At 33.4% G+C, this 21,360-nt stretch overlaps 1 protein-coding gene across 1 annotated transcript in view; it reads left to right on the top strand.

Moving 5' to 3' along the window:
- The window catches only part of Ccser1 (coiled-coil serine rich protein 1), a 660,775-nt gene that overhangs the window by 536,739 nt on the left and 102,676 nt on the right, over positions 1-21,360 (top strand). Inside the window, exon 8 of the mRNA XM_071614850.1 lies at positions 18,640-18,723. Within this exon, the coding sequence (XP_071470951.1) occupies positions 18,640-18,723 (84 nt within the window). The remainder of the gene's footprint in view (positions 1-18,639; positions 18,724-21,360) is intronic.

Below are 21,360 nucleotides of genomic sequence, written 5' to 3'. Positions count from 1 at the left end.
AATGTAGATATGGCAACAAAAATAAATGAAGAACATTACTATTAAAAAGTGTTTTCCTAAATGGTTTTAGTATTGTGAAAGGCAGTGAAATTATTTCCTAATATATACTTACTTGATGATTCAGGGATCAATTGTTTAGAATTTAAAAAAAGAATCAGAGTGTTGATTATATAGCACATTTCCTGGCTGGCCCTCATTGAATTGTTAATTAGATACCACCAGGAGGCAGCTACTGGAATCATTGATGGAATATATTTGTGGGCAAAATATCTTCCCTTAAAGAATTTCTGGACTAATCTAAGGGATTCGAGATCAATTTTAACTTCAAATTTCAGTCGAATTTCTCAGCTAAAGCATGAAAGTCACCAAGGACAGTGGAGGACTCAGCCATTCATCCATTTGCTTGATACTTATCGAACTCCCTGTCTGTGAAAGTCATTGGACTGGATGATTTGGCATATACACGCATAACATATAGCTCTCATCCTCAAAGAGTTCATAGTTAATAGGGAAATTATGGACTACACATAAATAACTCTATGAACGGTCTATTAGTAACTGTTGATATGAAGGCAAAGGAAGCAATTATAAGAATTATAAAGGATTCTAACCAATTATGAAAGTCAAAATTAAGGCAAGAGCAATGGGAATTGAACTAAAGGAATGCACTGAAAGAATTTTGGAGTAAGAAGATTGTCAGATATGGAATGTGAGAGAAAACAAGAAGTCAAGGACTTCTGTTCAGAGCTCTAACAGATAAAGAGTTCAGAAGTCATTACTCCTGTGTTTACAATAAGAGGGGGGAAAAACTGAACAAGCTGAATATAATCTATTTTTCCTGGGTCTATCAGAGAAATGAGGGCACAGAGCAAACTACCACCCTCAAATCTGGACAGACAAATGAATACAGAGAATCATAACTGAGATTAGCTTGCTTCAAGCAGAAGACTCTGATGACATAAATAGGTATGGACTTTTAAGTAGAAATTTTGATGAGTTGCTGGAAGGTGGGTGTAGACTAGCCTGAAAGTTAGAAACTTCATTGTTAGGAAAAACTAACATTTTCATGAGTCCTTTCTCTAGGAATTCCATCAGGTTCTCATGTTGAAAAATAAAGAAAAATTCCCCTGCATCTTTGGCAGGTATAGAGAAATGTAACTACTTGAAATATGCCCAGCACATTCCCTAATCCCTGTGTAAAGGTCTATTCTACTGCAGAAAGGACTTTAGCAGAAAAAGCTTCATCTCTCCTAGAAGAAAAGGTACTTGCCCAATTCCTGTCCTCACTCGCCTTCCTGTCTCACCAAGGAATGAAATAAAATTAAGTGTGATGGTTAGTTTTATATGTCAGGTTGTATATTTTAAAAATCATGAAGGACAAAATCCACGAAGGACATTATCCATAATCCATAACACAGACTCATTTAAAAAAAGACCAAGATTTAATCATAAGATTATAGAATGATTCCCCACTACAGTTCCTTATCACAAATTCAACAGGAATCCAGTAAAATAATAGTGGATTACCACTGAAAAAGTTATAAATCACAGACTCTACTTAAGGAGGAATTTTTACAGTAACCCAAAGATAACAAAAATGAAGAAACAAAAATGTTGAAAGTAGAAAAATTTTCCACTTCTAGTATCTATGATGCCATCAAATATTAAATAGACCAATTTCTAGCAGGATTAACATATAACTCCATGCTACTTCATTTATTACTACTCAACATATCATGTCCATCTTTAAAAAAATGGAAAACATGCTAAAACAGTATAGGTCCAAAAGACATAAACTGAAGAAACAAAACAAGCTATGTAACCAGACTAGATATGATACAAATTTTGAAATTATTAGGCAAGGGATTTAAGGTAATTATATATAAGTAATATGTTTAGGGCTGTAATGGAAAAAATAAACAGCATGCCTAAACATTCAAATCATGTAAGCAGAGAGATGGAAATTCTAAGAAAGAATCAAAAGAAAGAACTAACATAAATGAAGAATATTTTTGACAACCTCATCAGTACATTATAGACACTACTAAGGAATGAATAATCAGTGAGCTCAAAGATATGTCAATAGAAACTTTTCTGCTGCAATGCAAAGAATAAGAAGGGAAAAAAAGAAAATGAAAAGCAGAAAAGAATCTGTATGAATTATTCTTGGATGATTTCAAAGATTGCAATTGTAGCATAACGGAATACCATGCAATGATGAACAAAAATGGAATAGAAGAAATTTCTGAAGTCATGATGGTCAAGCACTTTTCCAAATTAATGGCAGGCACTAAACCACAGATTCAGGAACTTCAGAGAACACCAAGCAAGGTAAAAAATTGTTTTTTAAATATTATGCCTATACATATTGTAAAGAAACACTTCCCATCATTACCATGACTATATTCTAATTAGTATTTCTGTAACCTGAGTGTTAGGTCTAGGTTAGAAGTAACATGGGGCTCCTACCTACCAAGGGCATATCCATGGAAACCAGATAGTGCCTGCAGAGTTGGCTCCATAGCTCAGAGGGAGGAGGCTGGGCATCCTAGGTCTGGGAAGCAGGGCAGACTTGTAAACGACATTGCTATGGCAACCAGGCATCCCATGCTATTGCACAGGAGTTTCCCAGTCGCCAGGTATTACCTAGCAGCCAGATATTCTGTGTCTTTGCACAGAAGCTTCCTGGTCACCAAGCATGTCACAATTACAATGTTTATAGACCCCAATTTCAAACACAGAATTCCTACAACATATCATATTAGAATTGCAGATAACTGAAAATAAGGAGAAATTTTGAAAGAAATCAGAGAAAGAAAATATATAGAGAGAGACTTGAATAAGAAAATTTCTCATCAGAAACCATGCCAGAAAGATAACTGAGTGAAATACTTAGTGTTCAAAAGGAGTTGAGGATTGATTAGGTTTATCAATTAAGTTGTAGGGGGAGATGATGTTATTAACTGCTTCCCAAGTGTAGGGAAAAACACCTTGTTTTTGCTTTAGCTTTGGAAGCTTAAAGCTGATCTACTTAGAATACAGTAAGATATCCAGGAGGAAGGTAAAAATTTGGTACAGAATTTCAGCAGGTGGAAGGAATTCATGATAAATATTATTTGAGAATTTATAGGGCATTGCTATATAATAAATTGCTGAGGTGAAGCATTGAGAAGGAAATGAGATTAGGCTTGGGACAGAAACCAGAGGAATACTAAAAGAAAAAAAAATGTTGTCAGAGAGTTGAAAAGGATTCAAAGTGTATCACAGGATAAACTGGGCTGTGTGTGGTGGCTTTGGCTGTATATTGCAGCCACTCAGGAGGGTGAGGTAGGAAGATTCCTAGCTTCAGGTTAGCCTGAGCAACTTAGGAAGACTCTGTCTCAACATGAAAATGAACAAAGGGCTGGGAATGTAGCTCAGTGGTAGAGCACTCCTGGGGAAGGAAGGGAGGGAGGAAGGGAGGAAGGGAGGGCAGCCTGGCTGATGGAAGGGGGACAGTGAAATGGGAGAGAGAAGGGGAATTGAGAGGAAGATGGTAGGAGACCCTCATTGTTATGCAAAATTACATATAAGATGGTGTGAGGGGGAAGAAAAAAAAGAGAGAGAAACATGTCACAGTAGATTGGGTAGAAAGAGGTGATGGGAAGGGAGGGGAGGGGAGGGGGGATACGAAGGGTAGCAGAATACAATAGACACTAGTATGGCTCTATGAATAAACGTGGCTGTATAACCAATGAGATCCTGCAATCTATACACGTGGAAAAATAAGATTATATACCCCATTTGAATCAAATGTATGATATGTCAAGATCATTGTAATGTTTTGAGGAACTAATAAAAAAAAATTAAGGAAGGAAAAGTTAAGTTGATTGGAAGTACAGAAGCCCAGGAGGAAGAAGAGGTATCTTGAAGGGATTTTGTATTGCCAAATCAAAAGCATAGATATCTATCAAGCTGAGGACCAAAAAAAAAAAAAAAAAAAAAAATTGGGGTGGGTGGGTTTCTACTTAACATTCATGAGAATAATTTCACTGAAGGAACTACAATAAAAACCATCTTTCAAAAACAGGAAGATTGAACAATTATTAGTGTAAATTGCAAATGATGATATGGATTATGTACATGTTATATATGTCTCCCAACAGTCTTATTAATGAAAGAGAGAGTCAGCTATAGACAGAAACACAAAATTTTGTTACAATTTTTTGCTGTGATGTTTGTTTTAGGAAAGGTAGAAACTAAGGTAGTTTACAGACTGAGATAACTAGTAGAGATTAAATTAAAATGAAAGTTACTTAACTATAAGGGGTTTTCCTCTTAGATTCTTAGTATCAGTGAACAAGTGTTTTACTTGCCCATACTGCTCGAGATTTTATGTACAACTAACTGAATAATTCTTGGAAAATCTTTTACTCCCATAATTCTGAATGATGGAGTGTTTTCCACATGAAAACACTTTGTGGCACATTGTGATTACAGTGAGCAAACATCATACCAGTTATCATAAATGCAAAAACTCATTATTTATTTTGATAATCATCTCTTTATTTACCTGGTTTTCAATAAGTGTGTTTAAAAAAAGTGAGCTTATTTTGATGAAAATGATGAGGTCTAATCTATATTTCCAACTGATTCTCATCAACCTGGCTGGAATGGCAAGAAAGGCACTGTGAATCTTTGAAATGCTTCCAGATGATTGAGACAAAGTCTGCACCCACCCGCTGTTGAAAACTGTTTCTACTTTGTTGCACACATGCTTCAGTATCGGCTTCTCTCAACAAATATTTTATTTTTTTTAATTATAATCCTGTGCCTTGACTGGCTGTCTTTTTATGATGTTCGATGTTGCACAGCTGGACAAAATTAAAGTAGCAATAGAAAAATAGGAATAGTACTTAAATTCATAGTAAAAGTGAACAAAAAGGTCTATTACGTTCAATATAATATTACACCATTAAAGTGCAAATCTCTCAACATGACAAGTTCAGGGTAAAGACTTCACGAAATTACAATTACAATTTCTGTGTTCAAGCAAAATAACTTGACAATTATTGATAGAAATAAGGTAACCATTCGCAATTACAATATTCATCTTTCTAAATAAATCCCAGTCTGAAGCTATTAAAACTGTTAAACTTGTACATTTTCATAAGTTACCATTTCTTTATAATCTTAACCTTTTAGTAGACTTACAATAACATCTTTTTGAATAATGTATATTTTCTTAAGCATAATTAACAAAATGCTTAATGCTTTCCTATTTTAAGGAGCTTTTAGTATCAAATAGATTGAAAGACGCCATTCTTTCACTGCAGGTACTTCCAATTTAGCCCTTTTATTCCATGTTTGTTATGTAGTAAAGAGTCACAGTTTTAATTTTATGGAGCTAGGAATATTTATGTGAAATTGTTTTTAAACTATATCTCTTCCCTATTCACTTAAAAAAAAAAAAAAACGGATACAAAAAAAAATGTCTGTTCTTTTCATCCCTGCTCTCTCGTGGGAGGGTTCTTCTCTGTCAGATATATTCTCAGGGTTTTTCTGATACAGAATCAGAAGGCAAGATGGGCATGTAGCAAGATCAGTGGTTCTTAAGTTCTGCAGGGCACTTGAAAGAACTGCTGAATGAGTCTGGGGAAGTGATAGAGAAAAAGGGGTAGTTTTTTTTAGTAAAAATTACTTCTTTTAATATGTTGTAGTAATGATGTTCAAGATATACATATGAAAATCTCTGATTGTTGTGAATTTCTTTTTGGGGCCTGGAATATTTTCTTTCGAATATGATATTACTCTGAAACTCAACTATTCCTCCCATAGATTCAATTTGTTACATGATTACTAAATGTCTTTGGATAAATATTTTGTTTCCAATAGATATTTTTCTAGAACACAGAGCCTTTAATTTTATAAGCATGTAAGTGAAGTTTAGAAATTTAAGACAAAATTAAGTCACATATAAAACTATAATTCTAACAAAATTATCATCATAATTCTGCAGAATTTTGTTTGTAAAAAGCACTTTTTAAAAAATTCCATTAACAAAAATGTACTTTCCACTTCCATGTTAACTTTACATTCATTTAAAGCAATGCATAGTATTTCATTAAATAGATTTATCATCACTGAACACTAATCATTTAATTATTATATACTTAAAGGTTGCTTTCAATCTTTAGACAATCAAATGCTAGATATCTGGTATATATAGTCCCTTAATTTTCAGTCTTTAATGTTGTTTTATCTGCAGGGCTTAGATGGAATGGAGATTAAGTGTGGGAAGCAGGGTCTGGGGATGATATTTCTCTCACTGCAAGTTAATCATGTGTGAAAACGAATTTGGAGAATTGCGTGTCTCCATGAACTGCATCATGTACTGATTAGAGAATAAAGTGACCTTGACATTGATGAGATTGACTTATCTAAAAATTTTGATGTGCAATCAGGGTGCTTAAATTCAGTGATACTTCCTGTGTGGTGGTTGCCCTCATATCTGCATGAATCAGGGTTCAAACAGTAACTTCTATAGTTCATTTGAATGATTAGCTGAGTGTAATGTGAAGGTGAAAATATCACAGCAGCTATAGAATTAAGTAGGCAGCTGTTCAGGAATCAAGTAGTGACAAAATATGTACAGACAGGGGTACTTTATAATGTTAAGGACTCTTAAAAACCTGTTTAATTAGACTTGCTAGTAAATCTGTCCATTTCTAGTGCTACCCCATGTTTAAAAATAATGATAAATTTTTGGAGAGCTTTAAAAATGACAAACTTGTGGTCATCTTTTTTCTACTCTCTTCATCCCCTCCCCTTTCTTCTCTCTTAGCCCATTTATCAATTACTTAAAAAAATCACATGTCAACTAAATTTTATATATATATGTAATTTTTATATATGTTATAATGTTATATATAAAATATAACATTATAACATATAATGTTATGATGTTATATATGTTTTTATATATGATATATATGTAAATTATAATTATATAATTTACATGTAATATATATGTGTATATATATATATATATATATATATATATATATATATGTTTATAAATTATAACATGATGTAGCCATTGAAAATGATGGATATATCTACATATTATTTTTCTAGGGATTCTGCAGCAAAGTATCATAAGGTGAGTATCTGGAACAGACACTATTGTCTCAAGGTTCTGGAGCCTAGAATTCTCAGGCCAAGGCTTTGGTCGTACAATCCCTTTAGAAGCTGTTGGGAAGCATGTGTTCCAGGCTTCACTCCTAGCTTCTAGCAGTTCCTTGGTTTGTAACATGTAACTCCCATCTTCAAGGTTGTTCTCCTGTATGTGTTCCTTTGTGTCAAAATTTTCTTTCTTTATGAGTCCATCAGTCATTATAAAACAACCCAGTGTACTCTAGTATTTTCTAATTTTATCTAATTGCATCTGTGGTAAACCTGTTTCCAAATAAAGTTGCATTTTGGGGGTTAGGACTTCAGCACATGAATTTGGGGCAAACAGTTCAATTATTGAAATCTATTATCTAGAGTTTTTTAGAGAGGGGCTCCCTTATCATTCACTCACCATCAATAAAAATGTTATTTTTTTTCCTTCTTTTCGTACACTTCTCTGTTTATTAAAGCTTATCATTTCCTCCTAGTTTTTCTTGACACCTGAAGGATTTTTCTCCCTCACTCATTCTTCTTTCACCTGTATTTTAAACTTCTGGATCATTTTCATCACTCTTAACCTTTTCTAAATATAAATGTGTGTGCACACACACATGTTCATCATCATCATTATCGCCATCTCAATCCTATTATCTGTTGTATTTGTAGGAATATTTTGTGCCCCTAAAGGTTAATGGGCTGGAATTTTGGCCCCTGATATGGCAGTATTAAGAATCTTTGAGAGGTGGGACCATGGAAGGTAACTAAATCATGGGGACTGATCCCTCAAGAATGGATTAATGCTATCTCTGGGAATGGGCCAGATCTCCTGTAAGTGAATTAGTTCCCATGAGAGCAGATAGTTATATAGAAAGAAATCCTAGCCCCTTCCATCTTCCACTGGCTATCTTGCCATGTGATTTCTCTTTCCACAACATTGTGATGCCATCCACAATGAGGTCATTACCAGAATATAATAGACGCTGACAATATAATCTTCCGCCTCCAGAGCTGAGATATATAATCCTCTTTTCTTTATAAAGTGTCTAGTATCATATATGTTGTTATAGCAACACAAAATAGTCATCTTCATTTCTACTATTCACAAGTTTCTTGAAAAAGCTTGCATTCTGATAATTGTGTAGCTGGGAACTTACTACTTCACTTTACAGTTCATTTGTTAGCTTTCTCTAATTTAGATTTTGACTCCCACATACCACCTGAGACTGTTTTGTTATAGTCCACAATGACTTACTGTTTTGGTAAGTCCAATGAAAACTATTATTTTTATTTTACTTCTATTACATCTAAAATCATTTAAGTTATTTCCTCTCTAAGTCATTGTGACAATGTCTTTTCCTTATTCTCCATCTGTTCATTTTATTTTACTTCACGGTTACTTTATTTTTACTTTTTACTATACCTGTATGCTCAGGGTTCTTAAATCTTTTTGGTTTTCTATTACATCAACATGCTGGTTGGTAATTCTCAAATTCCCATTTGATGACCAAATGTCCCTTTCTTCCAAGCTCATACCCATGTAGTCAATGGCTATTAAATTCTTCAGCTGGATTTTTTTCTCATTTAAAAATAACTAACTGATACATAGCTCAGCTGAATTCTGTAAATGACCTTAAAATGGAATGCATATATTTCTCATCCTAAAGTTCTACCTGAAATTTGTAGCTCTGAACAGAAGTGAGGAGTACTTCCAATCCCTGCCAGAAATGGAATAATCCTTCACTCTTTTTCTCCTTACTCCATTCATCTTCTTTGTAGATTTCAAATTCACTCCATAGCCCCATCTTGGTTTAAATTCTAATTCTTTCTTATGTAGATTGTTAAAATAGCCTTTTATCTGTCTCTAGTCTCTATGCCATCGGGCTGTTCTCAGAACTGTATTAAGACTAAGGCGCATATATTTAAATCTCATCATACTTTCTAATGGATTAGAATTCACAATTAATGTATCATAACTTTCTGAATAACACTGAATTTATTATTACACAATAAGTGACTTGTGACTCTGTTATTTTTTTCTCTTTGTCAATACATGCATCTCTATACCACTGTATCAAAATACTACTTTAACTCCAAACTTGTGCCTCTGGGAATCTTCATCCTGCTTTTCTCTGAAAATCACTTCCCTTTCTTTCATCATGTATACATTTCTTCTAAATTTTGGGATTCTGGTTAGATTATTTCTTTCTCAAGAAGTCTTTCTCTGACTCTTCGTGCATGTATTTGTTTTCTATCCCTGTGACCCAAATTACTACAAACTTGATGACTTAAAAAGAATTTTTTTTTTTTTAGTCATTCTCACAAGTCTGAAGTTAACACCCAAGATCCTCTTGGGACTTTTCTCACTATTGGAAAATTCACTTCCTGGGGTTGCAGATTTGCAGTCCCCATGTCCTTGCTGGCTGTCAACTGAAGACCTGTTTCGTGGCTTGAAATCCTCCTTCTTTCCTTCTGGCTTGCCTTCTTCAGTCCTCAAAGTACCCTCAGTAGTCAGTTCTTATGCTTCAAGTATCATTTATACTCCAGCCAGGGAAGGGCCTCTGCTTTGAAGGGCTCATGTGACTGATTAGGCCCACCTGGATCACCTCCATACTTAGGGTCATCTGTGCCATAAAACAGAAGATCACCATCAGAGTGATATCTTGATGTATTGACAGACTCTGGAGATGGGCAGGACAACTCTGAGGGTCACTTTAGACACTCTGTGTACCACAACCTGATAGGATTTTTCCCCTTATATGTACTTGGAAGCTTCTTATTGGGCAAATAACATGCCAGAAACCCAATTTTATGAGGAAAACTGAACCTTAGAAAAGTAATGTAAATCAGTGTTGAGGTATACCAGCTTGGGATAATGTTGACAGAGATTATAAGAAAGTTGGTTAAACACTGAAAAATGTAGTTATTCACACCTTCTTGGTAAAGGTGAGTATTCTCTGATAATATAATCAAAATATTTGATATTAGTGTAGAATTTCAGTATATCATAGATTATTTAGTAGTAACTGATTGATTTCAAGTTACATAGCTCAATTCTGGTATAGTATGGACTTAAATGAGAGTCTTCTCTTCCTAGAATGAAAACAACAAGAGGTAATCTATAAAACAGTTACTAGATTTGTAGGTTTTCTTCCATATTAGAAGATAATTTACAGATAATTTACTGTTTAACAATATTTCCGATTTGGGACTGCATTTAAATTTATAGAATCTTTAAGCCCAAGATTATATTTTGTGATGGAAGCTAATTACATAGTTGAATGTGTGCAGGAATTCACTACATAAGCAATTGTTCAAAGTGCTTCTACTTCATATGTTAAAAAAGCTACTTTTACCAAATTCATTTATATACTATCTTAAAAGACTCCTGCTTTACAATGATACAGATAATGAGTATCTGAATGTACTACTGTGTATGCTGTTGCTATCCATTAGTGACTCTAAAAAAGAACAAAGCATGACCTTTACTTCTTTCCTTACTATGTAATAGTGGTTTATGTTTTGTAGCTGTAATCCTTAGCTTCAGCTGATGTTCATTGCCTTTTTGCAGTTTAGTTTTCTGACCTCCTAGACTGCCTGACACCACTGCTTAAATTGAGTCACATTATCTGTAATTCCTGTACAGCACAATATTGAACTCTCTGCTTTTTCCTCCTGTCCAAAATTCTATAATTATGCCAAAATCCTTGAAACATCTTTAAATAATTACTTAGTTCTGTATTCTTCAACAGTGTCACAACTCAGCACGCTGTAAAACAAAATAATACACATTTTTTTTTAGGATCTATTAATGTTAGGGAAGTCTGTCCTCGCTGATTTTTACTGCCCTTTATTAACAGATAAAATCATAAGGGCATGACTTTCCCCTTTTATCTAAAACAAAGAGTATATATGTATTGTCAAGCAGCCCCCCATGTTATGCACAGTCTCTTTTGGCACTGCAGTGGGGTAAATGTTTAGGGGCCAAGAGATGGCTTGGCTTCCTTGTCCCAGGAGGAAGGCAGAAGGGTGGTCACTACCAGCAGACACGCTCCTGCTGGCACTATATTCAGTTACATTTAAAGATGCTTAAGGTGGTGAGACAGAAATAACACTGACACATCACACTGATAGATGAAAGACAGACTTGTTTGTTACTAATGGCACCAAAGCGGCAAAGGTTGCCCTGCAGGACCTTGCAAACTATTGCCTGTGGGGAAAGAATAGCAACCGGAACTGTTGGGAATAGCCTGTCATGGAAAGCAGGATGGAGTTAAGGATGGTCTCCCAGGCAACCTGTAGACTGGCTAATTTGAATAACTTCTTGGGCTCTGAGGACTAGGGCCTGTCCTCTTTGCCTGCAACTTGGCCTGGATGGAGTAGAGGAGGCCTGGTAGGGTTGATAACTTAGTGGCCCTGGCGTTAAGGTCTGATGAGGAAAGTGCTTTGGAATGGACATTTATCAGTTTCTCTAGAAAGTGAACGAAGTAGCTCTAGTCAGGACCTCAAAAGTGGGTCAAGGCAGCATTTAAAAAATAAACAAAATAAGACAAAAATGGCTCTTATATACTTCAGTGAAGGAAATGGAGATATGTTAGATGTCTTTGATTACATTTTTACCTTCCAGAAAGTAAGATCATTATAGTATTCAAACATTATAAAATTTATAAACATTATAAAAAGTCCTTATAAAATCCAGGACACAGAAACACGAGATTTCTCCTATTCATATTTAAAGCATGAAAAGAAAATAAGTGTGCTGTATAACAGAAAGAAACTTTCAACATGGTGATTTAACCATTTGAAATTTGTTTTCTTTCTATAATGTATATTATGGAAAAGGACACTTCAATAATTGCTTTCTGGTCTCACATACAAAAATTCTGCCTGTCTTCTCTGAGGGGGGAAAAATGATGTATCAGAGGATTTCTTGACACATTTATAAGGACCTTTCTTGCCCCAAGAATTCCTGACGAGTGTTTCCTGTGGGACGATAAAAACCGTTTATCACTTTCACTTGTTAGCTTTATTTGTTAAGAAGCTCATTATGATGAATTTATAAATATAGTTGTGTCTTAAGTGTAGTTCCAAATTATTACTATTTTTTTTGTACCAGGCATTGAACCCAGGGGCACTTAGCCACTGAACCATATGTCCAGCCCATGTTTTACTTATTTTGAGACGCAGTCTTGCTAAGTTGCTTAGAGCCTCACTAAGTTGCTGAGCCTGGCTTTGAACTTGCAATAATCCTGCCTCAGCTTTAAGAGTTATTGGGATTGCAGGCATGCACCATTGTGCCTGGCCAAAATTAATTTTGATGAAACCTAGGGACTTTTTGACATCAGAAAGCTAATATCATTTGCCTAGTAAGTCTCTAAATGACCCTGAGAAAATTCTCATACTTCCATCAGGAAAATACTCTTTATTTTAAGATATCTTTAGAAAAATTGAACATCAATGTTTATCCTTAAATTGCAGTTTTATACAAATGTACTGGGTGAAACAACACAAGTGAAATGTCTAGTAATTTTCTTATAAGGATCCTGAGTTAGATTAAAATGTTATGTCCATTTTCCCTATAATTAGAAAAAAATTGAGTCAAATGGATTATATTGGTTTTGTATTTTATTTAGAGACAGGGTCTCACTGAGTTGCTTATTAGTGCCTTGCTTTCGCTGAGGCTGGCTTTGAACTTGCAATCCTCCTGTCTCAGCCTCCCAAGCCTCTGGGATTACAGGCATGCCACCACCATGCCCAGCAAGGATATATTGTTTTAAACGAGTTTTACAACTTCAATTTTTTTTTCTTGTTAGTGTAAGTATGTGAAACAGAGAGAACAATAGTAACTTGGAAATAACAAGTCTATAGTTGCATGAAACAAATTTTACATTTTAGCAAATTTTTCAGTCTAGCCTAATATTTTTAAGTATTCCAAAAAATGTTGAACTACCATGAATTTTGCTGACAGATGATGAGCCAAGTTTCAGGGTCTTGGTATTATAATGAAGTTTTGCCTTTTAATTACCCTTGCTGCAGTGGTCTTCTCTGCTTCATTTTTTTTTTTTTTTTGTTTAAACCCCTATTTATCCCATAATTCTTATCATTTTGTTCAATAGCCGATCAAAAAAGATTCTGGAGGTAAAAAAGATGATTCTGTGTTTTTTATAAGGTGTTATCTTTTTAATGCTGGAGATCTGTAAGAATTCTTAGGATTTCCTAAGACTACCATTTACAGATGAAAATATAATGCTGGTTTCCCAAAATTCTTCTTTAATTACTTGAAAATATTACTAGGTATTTGCTGGGCATGGTGATGCACAGCTACAATCTCAGGAATTCAGGGAGATTGCACGTTCAAGGCCAGCCCAGGCAACCTAAAAAGACCCTCAGAATAAAAATAAAAATGAACTGGGCGTTTAGGTCAGCCATAGAGCAGCCCTGAATTAAATCTGCAGAATCTGCAGTAAAAAAAACACACATACACACAAAGAGATTCCTAGTGTGTGTGCACGTGCATGTATATATATATATATATGTGTGTGTGTGTGTGTGTGTGTACACACACACATATATATATATATACATACTATATATATGCATACATACCACTATGACAAAGGATAATACAATTTCCTGGTTTGAATTGTATGTTAAAAAATGCTTTTCTGAGATGCTGGCTTTGTACATATATTCATTCTTGACTTTACCTTGAAAAAAACTACCAACAATTTTAATAACAAATAAATAATGTTTTATATATATATATATATATATATATATATATATATATATATATACACACACACACACACACACATATATATATATATTTAAAAATTGCATAGATTTTGTGTTTTATGTATAAGCTTCATGAATATCTCTTATGAGTAGTGGAGTAAAGCAGGATATATGTAATATCTGAGAATCATTCAGTTTTAATTGTGAAATGATTTAGGATATACAATCTGTGGTACTCTTTGGTAATACATTTGCTACTTCTTAAAAAAGGTAAAAAGATAATTTTAAACTATGTGCATTTTATCTCTAGTTAATATAGTACAGGTTGGATATCCTTTATCAAAATGCCTGGGACCAGTATTATTTCAGATTTGGAAATATTTTTATATACTCAATGCAATATCTGAGGAACACGATCCAATTTTAAACACAAAGTGCATTTATATTTCATATGACCTGATACACCTAGTTGGCAGTAATTTTATATATTTTTAGTTCTCCTGTGTTTTGACTGTACAAGCTTTCACATGAGGTCAGGTGTGGATTTTTCCACTTGTGGCATTAAAAAGTTTTGGATTTCAGAGCATTTCAGTTTTCAGATTGGGGTGTTCAACCTGTAGTACAGCTATTTAAAACATAATAATATATAATGCTTTATTATTTTTATATTTCTAGGAAAGCAACACTAGAGGAAAAAACACTATTATAGATCAATAGAATGTTAGTTTTTCTCTTTAGTGAGCATGTAAAGTTAGATTTATAATTTTTTGTGTTTATAAAAAGAAAATTTAATACCATCATGTATGTTATTAATAATGAAATGGATTATGAAATAGTTTTCAGTTTTTTTTTAAAATAAATAATTAAAATAGTGTTCTTATTGACCTAGTTTTCAATAATTGAAAGGCTTTTCTTCCCCTGGAGTTGTATTTTCATTAGCTCTCAGTTGTCATAGGCAGCTTGCTACTTTAAAGCTAAGTCAACATAAGAATTACACTTATTTAGAAAGAGCTGCAAACTACATTGTCAATTATTATTCATTCTTGTGTTTTCTAATGTCTGACCTGCTGTCCTCCCCTGACATATTTCTGTTTTCTATTCCTTTTTCACTTTTTTATAAACATTCTGTTCTCATCAGCACTGATAGAGTGGCCTGTTTCCTTAGTTTTAGAATCTTTTGACCTTTTTGTTTACAAGAATGAGGAAATGACTTGTAAATCATAAAGTATTTGATTTTTTTGTGTATGTGTGTTTCTAATTTCAAAATAAGACTTTTTTCCAGGTGATTGACAGATTCTGCTTGCCTTTCTTTTTTTGATACCTGATTTCTTTTTACAGTCTTAAACAATGAGGTGGTCCTAATTACAGGTGAAAATATATCATAGAAGGCATGGGACTAAAGTCAGGAAACTGAATTTGGGACTAATCACCCCAAATTCTGGTTATGTGTCACTAACTTTCCAAATTTATAAAATAAGTGTATAGTAATATAGTAGCTCATTTTCTGAGTTCCTTAGCTTAGATGATAAGAAGATTCCTGATATGCTTGAAACAGGCTACTTGAAATCATTCTAAATATAGCTTTAATAAAATAATAAAAATTACATCATGAAATATTTTATTATAAAAGTTAATTGTATGCATTTTATTCAATTAGAGTAAGTCACTCATACTAATTCTAGTTATAATAATTTGGAAGTTGTCCATATATCCTGGTGATCTCTGTTACAAATCAACCCAAACCATCATGAGTTAAAGCTATCATGGATTTTATTTATAATTTTGTAAGTCAAGAACTTGAAAATGATTCAACCAGGGGATTCTAGCTTAGAATCTCTTGGGTTTCTTAAACAAGAGTGAGGTGCTGAGGTTGCAGTCACCTGAAGGCTAAATGTCCAAGGTGGCTCCTTTTTACAGTTGTAGTTGAGACTGCATGTTCTTTGGAAGCTCCTATACTGCTCTCAGTGGGAGCACCATGTGGTGGTACTTCTCAGCATATCTGTTAGATCCTTTCTGCAAAGGAGTAGTCTGAAGAGAAACATTCTAAGTAACACACTGTAGAAGCTGAGAAGCCTTTCCTGACCTGGACCTGAAAGTCATGCAGAGTTGCTTCCACTGTGTTCTATTAGTCATGCAAAGTCAGTTAGAACAGACCAGATCCTAGGAGAGCAGCGTTAGTATCACAAATATACAGCCATTTTTAGTCTACCATACCGAGTACCATATTTATGAATATTATTGAAAGAGGAAATCATACAATCGAATTTTGGCCCTAAAATTAATTATAATTGAATGAAAAAGTAAGGATATCATCATTTTTAAATTATGTTTTCTAACTATGAATAATGTGCATTTTAAAAATCACAAGGTTAAATTGGTTACATTAGCCCACAGGTTAATGGAATAATCTTATTTTGAAACCCAAGAATGTTAAAATCCTTTTAATTCTACACATCAGTATGCTTTCAAACTCAATAGATCATCTTGTCAAATATGCTGCAGAATTTTGCGGATATAATGAGAATATTGAGAGAGTATTGTTATTCATCTCCATGTAACAGATTCTTTCAGCTGAGCAAGGAACTCCAGATCCAAGAGCCTAGGAGACTAATCCTGTGCTGAGGAAAAGTGGGTAGCTCTTGTGGAGTCTGTGGTTGGAGAGAAGAATAGCTAGATCTCAGGAACCACTGCCTTAAATCAGCCCTTTGTATCAGACCACCCAGTAATGAGCTTGGACTTCTGCTGGAAAGCTGAGGAAGATAGATGCTGGAAGAGCTAACAGCTGAAAGTAGTTAGCTAACCACATGTCTCACAGCTGCTTAGTAAATCCTTCATTGCAAAGGGACCTGAGACTTAATCAACAAAGTTTTTTTTTTTTTTTTGCCATTGATTATCAACAGTATTTTTACTAATCAACATTTTGTTGATTAATTAGTTTAAAATGGAAGATTTGCCTCTCTTGTGTTTAGTGGGAATTATGAAGAAACTTAGTTTTCTGAAAATATGCTCACTTTTAAAATTCTTATATTTTATTCCCAGAGAAATTTTTCATGATGTTCACAATTTCACAACTTTAAATTAGGTAGATGGTAATATATTATTTACAGTTATTTGCAGACTAGCACATGCTAAATATTATATGCCATCAGAAGAAAATTCATAAAAGCCTTCTCTATCAATAACTGTGTAAATGAATTTTAGTGACCCAGAATTTTGTATTGTCTAACAAACAAAATGAAAGCACTTTCAAGGGAAAATAAGATGAAGTGATGGTGTCATTTACTATGTTTGGTGCTAATAATATGCTAAAGAAATAGAGTCTAAATGCTCAAGCAGGGAGAAAAAGGAATTAAAGTAATCCAATGAAACCGGGGGAAAAACAAAGAACTCAAGAAATTTTGTATGGAATAATATTTTGTTTAGATATTATGGCTTATCCCCTTTCCCTAAAAGAATGGGAAGTAAAGGAAAACTTTCCACTGAGGTAAGTAGTAGTTTATATTAGTCTTAGAGTATGAGATATTGTGTAAAATGGAGAGATGAGATGAAAAGAGGGCAGTAAAATCCCAAGATGTTCATGTGTAAAGCAAGGAGACATAAAGCAACAATGAATTTCAAATCTGTAGGAGTGAACAGAGATTAAAAGGTGGGTGGAAATCAAAAATTCTGAAGCTTTTGAAATAAGTAAGTAAAAGATAATGAAGGGAACAATATGCCATGCCAAAGAGTTTGGGCTTTTTTTTTTCCTTCCGAAAAAAAAGATGATACTCTGTTAAATTAGGAAAAGAAAGAATTCATTCCCAATTAGAAAAATCTCACTGATAAATAGGAAAAGTGATAGATGTAAGAAAAAACATTTTAGGGGCTATTGTAGAAATTCAAGTAAGGAGCAATGAGTTCCTAGAGTAAAACAATGTGAACTAGAGAGGACCAAGTCCAAGAAATATGAGGGAAGTAGAGGTTAATGAATTAGGTATCAGATTAGGTTCATAGTGAGTAGGAGCCGAGAGTATTGAGTGACTTCCTAGTTGTTATTTTAAGGAATAGGAACATAAAATAATCAGAAGTGAAGTTTCAGGGTGGGACAAGAGCAGAGCTGCATGTTGAGTTGTCATGTGTGTGGGACAGTGCTATCTATGTCTTCAGGAAGTAGAAATATTAATGAGCTGCAACTTAGAGTCAGGGGACTCTGAACTGAGGATAGTAGTTAGCAGCACAGAGTGGGAAGGGTCAGGGTATGGATCCATTGTGTACATAGAGGCCATCACTGTGGGTAGCCTGCACAGTGAGAAGATTAAATGCCCAAAGATTTCCAGTGAGAGGGTCACATATCATGGGTGATGAGACTGCTTAATGGCCACAGGTCTGAGAATTAATATTTAATTAAAACGGGAACAAATTATAAAGTATCTCTTTGAGAGTATGATTATTTTTGTTTCACTCACTATATATGCACAAAAATAAGAGGAAAGAATCAAGAATTACTCACTTCAGTCTGAAGCAACATAATGGACTAATGAGATAGATAGATGGATGATTCTTATATACAATCATGTATAACATAATAACATTATTGGATACATTAGCTTGCTTTTTTTGTTAGAATATAATATTAAAAATATCATGCTATAGAGGAAATTTGAGTTTCACTATTCAGATGTAATTATCTCTCACTGTGTGAAGTTGACTTTCTTTATTAAGAGCAAAGTAAAAGAGCTAAGCTTATTATACTGTTTCTTTGATGTTTTATAGGATATAATGAAAGATGAATGCTCTATGCTCAAGTTACAGCTGAAGGAGAGGGATGAACTTATTTCCCAACTTCAGGAAGAGCTGGTAAGTGACAACAATATTTAGCCAACAGAGTATACTTTTGTTATAGACCCTTATCTATTAAATACTATAACTTATTTATAAATACTGTTAATGATTCAATCTGTTTGTCAACTTTATAATTCTATAGTAATAAAATCTATAGGTCTTTGACAAGATGGAAATATAAATATGTGTGAAAATTTATGTAATTCTAGAACTAGATCTTGAAACCAGGGTTAGTCATTTCAGATTATCTATCAAAAATTTGAACGCAAAGGCTATATTGTGTTTTGTGAAGTGCATGATATAACTTCTATGAAGCAAAGTACACGATAATACTGAAAACAAGATGTATTTTACTTTTTATTTTTCATAAAGTATGAAGTGTAGCTTTTTTCATATATAATCCACAAATAAAGCAAAACACAAAATACATATAGTTCAAATTTTAGTTATTTTATATGGCATTATTAAAGAATATCAGGAAGGAATCATACCTTCACAACATGAAATATACTTGGTAGATAACAGGAAGTGCTGTGGCCAATAGTTTTCTAAGTATGCATTTTCAAATTATGGATGTGTGTAAACAGTAGTTTAAAATAAAATGTGAACACGCTGCATATACATAAAACTCATAGTACTATAAAACAAGAATTAAGAAGTGAGAAAGATTTTTTTCAAACTCATCAAGACCTCTCATAATGTGAGTAAACTAAATGCTGTAAAACAAACTGATCCATTATCAAGATCAAAAACCAAATTGTAGCCAAAAATATTCTTTATGATTGTTTTATATTTTGGCTACATTGACAATGTCATGTTATGTAACTGTTAAATAAAATTAAATGATGAAGCAGACTTTCTAGAACAAAGCTTCCGAAAACTCCTAACATTAATGACATATGAGACCAATTTAGAGCATTTCTTATTACTGACTCTTGATGACAGTGTTTTTTTACCAAAATTTGATCTTTATTTAGACTGTGCTCTGTGACTGGATTTATGGTGTTTATTGGTCTCCTGAACATATAATTGTGACTTTTAGAAGACCTATAAACCATTACTGAAAACAGGAATAGTATTATATACAAAAGGAATACATCTTACATTACTGAAAATAACCTTTTATAAATATATATGTAATGTTTATGATACAAAGTTTATATATTACATATTGAAAGCATTTTATATTGATACAGCCCTCTAGGAATATATTATAAAATCAAGCTTTATTTATGTAGCATACAAAAATATCTTTGAATTTAATGAATATCAAATATAGATGTTTTTGAAGATTGGAATTGTCAGTTTTAACATAGAAGAGTATTTATTCATTCACTTTGCCAGAGAGTGCTTATTTTGTATAATTAACTCAGAAAGAAGTATTCATTTTTCCTCTCAACATTAGTTGTGATCAGATTTAAAACATATGGTATATAAGAAATCAGACCTTCATTTGTTGAATGAAATGAAAAAGATAATGATTACTTCCAGAGCCAACACTACATAGCTATAATTAAAGTAATTCAATACCCCTCCCTCCAAAAAGTCTTATATTGGCTGACATACTAATATGAGGCATAAGTGTAAAATTATTATCTTCTTTTTCCTTTTCTTTAAACTCGAATTTCCCAAATTGGCTCCTTACTCTATAAAATTTCCCAGGTAGTAACCAAGGTACCATTTTAATTTTTGTACCATGTTATTTGCATAATCCTTTTGACTGTTTAATAAAGGAAAAATATTAACTTTTGAAAATATAGTTTGTTTTGTTAAATGATAATTGTTACTAAGTAGGAAAGTGTGTAAGTGATATTTACAAATTTAAAAGAAGAAACCTTAAAAAGCAAACGGCTCAATAAAATAGATGGGGGGGCAATCACATATAGTCCACCAGGATCCAAATAACTTCCAATCTTTGTAATAAATAACTTCTGACATTTTGTTAAGGTGGACATTACACTTTGTATTCACCCAAATTTGAACATTCTAAACAATGTTAGGAGCCAGTTTAGCTGTTACTTACATTGCAGATTCATAATCTATAATAATTTAGAACTGGTTTCATTTTCTATTATTTGTCATGGGTTTCTTCTTTGATGACCCCTGCTATTATCATAAGCAATTTTATTTACCCATGCATGGTAACATAAATTTAGATTTAATTAAGCCAAGAAATATTTGCATTAGGTAATTAAGAAATGTTTTTAAAGTAATTATGGTTGCTTATTTAGCCTTACTTTTAACAGTTTGAAAGGTTGGCAAAAGTTAATCAGTGTTTGGGGCAAAAGAGATCATTTTATATGCTTTTTTTTCAGTGATATATTTTTAGGACAGTGCTTCCCCAGCAACAACACTATTGACACTTTGTTGTAAGTGGCTGTGCTGGGCATTGTAGGATGTTTAACAGACTCTCCAACACTCTGCACTAGATGCCAATATGCACCCTGCAGACATTGCCAAATATCCTCTGGGGCCAAAATTACCCCCAGTTGAGAAATATCACTTTAGCGGTGCCAGGTTAAATTATAGTCCCTAAAAGAAATTGTGTTATAGGATAAAAATTTACCTGTACCCAGAGAAAAACAAGCCCTAGGGATGAGCCTTTCCTTGGGTTCTACTTTTTTAAAAAAATATGACAGCAGAATGCATTAC

This window comes from Marmota flaviventris, chromosome 7 (genome assembly GCF_047511675.1).
Source record: "Marmota flaviventris isolate mMarFla1 chromosome 7, mMarFla1.hap1, whole genome shotgun sequence".
NCBI classification, from domain to species: Eukaryota; Metazoa; Chordata; class Mammalia; order Rodentia; family Sciuridae; genus Marmota; species Marmota flaviventris.
Note: the sequence above shows the minus strand (reverse complement) of the source record. Positions and strands in the feature narration are given on the sequence as shown.